The sequence below is a fragment of the Lathyrus oleraceus genome, chromosome 5 (assembly GCF_024323335.1).
Source record: "Lathyrus oleraceus cultivar Zhongwan6 chromosome 5, CAAS_Psat_ZW6_1.0, whole genome shotgun sequence".
Lineage (NCBI taxonomy): Eukaryota > Viridiplantae > Streptophyta > Magnoliopsida > Fabales > Fabaceae > Lathyrus > Lathyrus oleraceus.
The window spans coordinates 277133576-277140657 of NC_066583.1; the positions used below are offsets into that span (position 1 = coordinate 277133576).

The 7082-nt window shown below is 33.0% G+C and overlaps 1 protein-coding gene across 1 annotated transcript; it reads right to left on the reverse strand.

The window, feature by feature from the left end:
- Window positions 1-1588: 1588 nt before the first annotated feature.
- On the reverse strand, window positions 1589-3787 carry LOC127083857 (thylakoid lumenal 15 kDa protein 1, chloroplastic). Its single transcript, XM_051024198.1, has 8 exons — window positions 3602-3787; window positions 3370-3504; window positions 3175-3270; window positions 2969-3041; window positions 2710-2771; window positions 2104-2185; window positions 1915-1975; window positions 1589-1830 (listed from the first exon to the last, which is right to left on the reverse strand). Exons 1-8 carry the CDS (start codon window positions 3698-3700, stop codon window positions 1779-1781), a joined length of 660 nt encoding a protein of 219 aa, XP_050880155.1. The 5' UTR covers window positions 3701-3787; the 3' UTR covers window positions 1589-1778.
- Between the last annotated feature and the right edge of the window lie 3295 nt (window positions 3788-7082).

The window sequence follows — 7082 nt, forward strand, 5'->3', positions numbered from 1 at the left end:
ACTAACTCTGATATGGACAGGGACATTAATTCCATAAAGTCCACTTCGGGCTACATGATTAAATTTGTAGGGGGAGCTGTGACTTGGCAGTCCAGATCGCAAAAATGCGTAACATTGTCTACTATAAGGACTATGTTCATTGTCATTACTAAAGCATGAAAACAGTTATTATGTTTAGATTTTTTTGCAGAAGTTTGGATTTATACAAGACAAATATGTGTTATTTGTTGATAGTCAAAGTGTTATTCATCTTAGTAAGAATTCGACTTTTTATAACAGGTCCAAACACATTGATGTGAGATATGATTGAATATGTGATGTTTTAGATGCTAAATTGTTGGAGTTAGTCACAATTCATATGGATGATAATGATTATGATATGATGACCTGTTACAAAGAGGAAAATTTGAAACTTGTTGTGATATCGTGCGGTTTGATGATTTCCTCCAAATAGTTGTGAAGGAGAGATTTGTTAGGTTCGACTACCCTTCCTATGTGGATAAAGACCAAAATATATTAGCTCATTTGTGTTTCATTGGATCAGAGAGAGAGAGAGAGAGAGAGAGAGAGAGAGAGAGAGAGAGAGAGAGAGAGAGAGAGAGAGAGAGAGAGAGAGAGAGAGAGAGAGAGAGAGAGAGAGAGAGAGAGAGAGAGAGAGAGAGAGAGAGAGAGAGAGAGAGAGAGAGAGATTCCCGTTTTTCTACAACCAGTCTCAATAAATCGGTGATTTCAGATTCGTTAACGATTGGATCAAACTCAATTTTGAAGGACATGTTTGCAACATATGTGTCTACATTTTGACCGTCGAGATCTTCAAAAGAAAGTCTGAGCTGAGAAATAATTGCTTCGCAATGAAGTTGTAGATTTGAGTATTTTTCAGCTTCTTGTTTCTTATTTATAAGCTAGTTTGTTTTGTGCTTTTATTATGGATAGTACTAGTTTGTGAATCACTTTGAGACTCTCTTATACCCTTATTTGATTATAGATGAACTATTTCTTTGTTCATTTGTTGTTATATTTGTTGTTGATCCTCGTAGATTCTTACAAGTTTAAGGAGTTTTATTTCTATTGTGTATTGGTTTGTTATTGCATATTAATTTTCCATCAAAGTAAGATACTCATACACGCACTCATACCCGCTTATTTTAGTGTGTAATTATACGTGCTCATGCCCGTGTCAATTTTGCAAATTTTTAGTTGACATTTTTTGCTAGTATCAACTGGATTTGAACCAAATTATCATTCCTAACAAAACTTGAATCATTGTATATGACTAAATCTTTGCCTCACAATATGTCTTTGAAACAACAACTTTATTTATTCATTATACTAGAGAATAAATCCAAAGTTGAGCCGTTGTCATAATTTCACAAGATAATAGATGATATGGAGAATATTGAGGTGAAAATAAATCCATTGATCGCATTAAAACATTTGATTATGTAGACAATTAAAATATCTTGTAAACACAATTCAGAGTTACGTTAATATGCGGGGTTTGAATTGAACCCAAAATATCTTTCTTAAGTATAGAAGAATCAATTAAAATACAAATTAGGAGGTTAGCCAATTACAGAAGGATAACATATCATCAGAATGGCAAATTTATTAATCAAAGAATGGTCTATGACACCTAAAATGCACCAAAATATTTGCCTTTTTTTTGCATAATGGAAAGAAAACCTCCCCTTTGACATGTTTACACTATATCTGACTTTAACCAAGAGTTTATTTAATAAATTCAAAAGTTACAGTTTGATATACTCGGCAATAGAATACTAATTGCACAGCAATGTATCACGCGTAGCATTTCCAGTTGTTGAATTCACTCTGTCACCAAAAACAATTTCATTACAGGTGAAACATTATACATATTTAGAGATCAAAATGTGTCATTTAGACATATAATCTTACCCATCAGCAATTTTGCAGAGGTATTCGCGTTGATCTTCTCTTAGTGGCACATCAGTGAAATCTGGCTCGGAGCAAGATAATAGACAAAGCATTGTTAACATGTGTAGAAGTTTTGTAACATCAAAACTTCTTGAGAAAATATCTAAACCTTCATTCAGACATATAATTAAGTGAGATACTACTACATACCGGCGCCTGTAATGTCTGATCCCTTAAAAGATGTATTTCCTGTTACAAGTGCACCTTCCAGGTTAGCATTGCTCAAATTTACCTGCAGTGCCGACAGTAACAAATTGAGAAATGGTAGAAGAAAAACTTCGTTAGTTACAGTGAATTGCGACAGATCTCAGCTTCAACTAAAATAACACTTGAAGCCGAAAACACCAAGTATAAGTTATACCAATAGAATAGTCTATTTTGACGTTTTATATTGAGTTTCTTACCGTCTATGTGAAACATTTATTACTTCTCTTCTTCAAATAGTATATAACAAAGGGACATATAACAGTTGATCAGGTTTTCGAATAAGGGCATTGCGTGTTTATATCAAGTATCTCTTGTATATTCTTATCAAACCTCTCTACTTTCGGTCACTGCCATGGATATTTTTTGAAGCAAGCATGATATCAACATAGCAAAGAAAAGCTCTTATTTTAACAAACCAAAGCATATCGGAACAAGGACAATATCTATCAGTTGGTAATAAGAAACTATCTGAAAGCAAATCCCCATTAGTTAGATCCTAGCATAATGAACACGTGTATCGCCTTGTCAATACATGAAAAAAAGAGTTACCTTTGTAACATTTGCCAGGGAAAAATCAGCACTTCTAAGATCAGCATCCGAAAAATCAGCACCTGATAACAGGTGGGGAGAGATCGAACGTAAATGGTAAATAACTAACTAGCCACAATATTATCATAGTTTTAAATCGTGGTCTGCAAAAAAACCGTTTTGAGGTCTCTGCAATGGCATTGCAACCGAAAACGCAAACACATCAACAGCATTTTACTACATTCATTATTATATATACTATTTTAGTGTTTGGCCAAACCTGTTAAATCAGCATCAAAGAAGCTAGCACCTAACAATTTCGCACCTTTAAAATTGGCTTGTCGCAGTATGGACTGTAATGCCAACATAACATGTAATAAGAACAATATAACATGCTACATTCTGATCTAAACTACCCAATTTGACTAACCCTATCATCAAAATTTCTTTTTTTTTTCCTTCTTAAAGAACAAAAATAATTTACACCGTTTTGAAGTCTTGCTTGATGAGTGTCTTGCCGCTGAAATCTTTCCCAGAGAGATCTTGTCCCCTAGTAACCCCTTGCCCATATGGTCCTCCACCCTGCATTTACCAACATACCCATTATTAGTTAACCAAAAAAGAATAAAACTTGAACAAAAGGGTTTATAGAAACAAACTGAACCATAGTATATTATATACCTTGAATGCTAGGGCGGGATGAACAAAGACGAGAGAAGCAGATAGAAGAGCGACGAGGGTAGCACTAGACACGGATTCTATCAATGATAATGTGAGTTTTGGAGAAGGTTGTAGAGTTTGCTTCGGATTGGTTCTCTGTAAAGATAAAGATAAAGTGGGAATTGTTAAAGTTGAATAAGAAAAAAGGATTCATGATAAAATTGGAGTGTATATATATATATAGTATAGGAACCAGAAATGGAGGAAGAGGAGTTGCGGAGGTGGTTGAAAAGGAAAGACGGTGATGAGGTTTGGAAGTGGAAGACAAGGAGGCGTTGAGAAAAAGTGCCATTTTTGTACAGTTACGGTTATAGAAAAGATGCAGCTCGACAATGGCACATATCAATCTATCACGCGGATGTGGAATTCTTCTGGATAATGTTTCATTTTATTTTGTCGATTTTATTAATTATGTTATTTATTTATTCATTAAATTAAAAAATTTGTCAAAGTTGAAAAAATTAATTAATTTTTTATTTAAAAATTAATTAACTAATTAATTGGATATGCAAATTGAGTGAATACAAATTGATTATAAACAAAATCATATAGTTACTATTAATATAGTAAAATTTGATCGTCACGAGAGAGATATGATTCTTTCTCTCAATAAGAAATTGATTTATGAAGATAGAAATCAACACCCTTAATATCTAGGGAACCAATTGTCATAAATGATTGGTAATTGTACTTACTAAAAAGTATAATATGTAACAACCCCTAGTGATTAAGGATTGTTAGAGGTTTTAATGTATGTTTAGGGGTTTAGTGTTAACTCACATAAGGGGTGAGAAACTTCGTATGTGTAATTTTCTATATCATAATGTGATTGCCCCTTTCAACTCCTTCGTTGGGGGTATTTATAGCAGTCATGAGTCTGGATCCTAGGTTATTTGCGAATAGTAGCTGCTATTTAGAAGATGCAGAATTGAACGATTAACCCACAACTATTTTCGAGAATGTGGTTAAATGACTTCTTCCTTATCGTTACATAATGGACATAATAATTTAGGAACATTCTTGGGACCTTTCTCAGTCAAGAGAAAATGCATGGAGTCATGTTTGCTATGATTCAAGATATCTTGTATTTTCAGAGAGGAATCTGATTTTTCAGATAGATTAGTCAATGTAAGTTTTTTTGTTGATTGTGATATTTGGTGAGATTCACTTTTTATTTGTGTTTTTGAAAGTTTTCGAAAGATAGGTTGGACATGTCCAACTATCGTTTTTACTAGTTTTTTATGGGTTTGATTTTACACCCCTCATCCTTTTTGTTTTTCTTTTTTTATTCGATAAATTACCTTTATTAAAAAAATCTATTTATAATTTTAAAAAACACTCCAATAAGTAATTTATTATAATATTATTAAATTTGAACCGTGAAGAACTCATTTACTTACTTGTCACATCATTTAAAATTTGAGTTTGGCATGACACTCTTTAAAATATAATAATCCAAAATTTTAATTATTCATTAGATCAAAATGTGTAACATTTTAATTGTGTAGATAAAGAGTGACGGGTAAAGTCATTTACTTTATAGCTACGACTTTGGATTGCTCCGGCCGCATTTGAATTTTTGTGTAAAAAATCATTTTACTTTTAAGAGTAAACTACAATTAAATTAGATTTACTGTGAAAGTTTTATCTAGTGCCTTAAAGAGTGGAAATCCTCCAACTTTATAGCAACTAACTATTCTCCAAGGATTTGCATGGCTGGAAATTTGTTCCTAGGGTTTGTGGCTGAAAAACATGAAATTTGGCAAGAAGAAAAAGATCTTTTGGAGCACAACTCTAAAAAAGTCAAAGGTCGTGATCAAAATTTTCAACAAGACTTGAGCATTCATTTGGTGTATGAGGACGTGATCGCAATGGAGAAGGCTGATCAAGAAATTCTTGGATCCAAAAAGTCCTATAAGGATTCAATGATGGGGAATTCTAATGGAGACAGGGAAAATAATGGTATTATGGCTGTTATTTTGATTGGTGAAGAAATAGATAAACTCTCAAGGGATCGTGAGGAAATAGACGTGGGTGGGGAATGGTATTAGTAATGTTATAGATCTATGTAACAACTATTTTCTTGTGACTTTTTTCGATAAAGATAATCAATATTATATTTTAGTGGATGACCATTGGTTAATATATGATTGTTATCTCACTGTTAGAGAATGAAAACCCAATTTTCACCTGAATAATGATCAAATTGAGAAGGTGGTGGTTTGAGTGAGATTTTCAAGGTTACCAAGTGAATATTATGTTGTAAAAATTCTTACATTCATTATTAATAGAATGAAGGTGACAAGAAATACAAGAAAAAGGGGTTTTGAATTGAGTTTCTAAAAACAAAAGCTTTTTCAAAAGTAAGTACCAATCAACAACAATAGTTCCACCATAATTAATTAAATTCATAATAATTAACTAATTAACGACATCCGCACGGCGAAACAGTAGCCACATATCACGCAAACAACATAAACACCTCAAAAATCTGAACCGACAACTCATACCACACAACAGGGACGGGAACGCCCCTTTTGACAGCATGATGGGTGACCCATCACCTGCTTAAAAATCCCATACCGTCATTATAGTAACTACCGGCTTAAGATTCAAACCTGGAGGCCATGACGGTCTCTCCTTCATAGCACTGACGCTCGTCAGCGTCTTAAGGTGCATGACGGACAATCGTCACCTAGGTGATGCCCGTCATCCTGCACCATAAGCAAAAAATGCGATTTTCCATGCAAATTCAGTGGAAGCTCCAATTTTTGGCTTCACAATTTCCCCAAACATGCCCAAATTAGTATCTCACATATGAGAACATCATAATGACATGGTAAACCACATAATTACACAATTGATTAATTAAATTCATGAATTTCATGGTTATGTTCAAAGCTTTAAAATTTCAACAATGACATAATACATATACTCCACCCATTCTCTTTTATAAGCAAATTTTAATTTTTAGGTTCACTCAATAAATGATGTATTTAGACTATATATAAACCTTCTACATCAATTATTCAATGAACCTAAAAGTCAAAAGTTGCTTATAAAAGAGAATGAAAGAAGTGCATACAAACAAAATCATACATGCATGAATTCAGCCAGAGAATCAAACAAACGCACATCCAATCATCAATTTCCAGAATCATATATAATAACAACAATTCATTAGTAATTCACACAATTCCTAAAGAGAGCAAGTGTCTCTCTTCTCTACCCTTTCATGCAATACACTCATATAAAAGCCCTTTCTCCCCCTTACCTCAAATTCTTAGTTAAAACTTGAATTGGTGATGGTTTGTTCTTTCCTCTTCAAGCCCTAACCTCATTTTCTCCTAAAATTTCTATTTCACGTACTGACAACTCCTAGGTCTCTAACATCTTTTTATCTCAAAAACCTAATTTAATCTTTAGGTAATTATACTAATGCCCACTTCTTTTTAAAATGTTCACCACTTCCTTTATTTTCTCTTAGCTCCTGGTTTTCACCCAAAACATATTTCTTATATATTTTAATTAATTAATTAAAAAAATATGAATTCTAATTATTTAATTATTTTAATCGTCTCAATCCTTCTACCACCCACCAATATTCTCACTACACCCCACCACATACACATACAACTAAACATATTTAATTAAAAGTATACCACATACTAATT

What these genes read in the sequence shown, in the direction of transcription:
- LOC127083857 (XM_051024198.1), bottom strand. Translation starts at nt 3,700, where the DNA reads ATGGCACTTTTTCTCAACGCCTCCTTGTCTTCCACTTCCAAACCTCAT. An exon ending in CTCCTCTTCCTCCATTTCTG is followed by an intron (nt 3,505 to 3,601) that starts GTTCCTATACTA and finishes TTATCTTTACAG; the next exon opens with AGAACCAATCCGAAGCAAAC. An exon ending in TCAAGCAAGACTTCAAAACG is followed by an intron (nt 3,042 to 3,174) that starts GTGTAAATTATT and finishes TTGGCATTACAG; the next exon opens with TCCATACTGCGACAAGCCAA.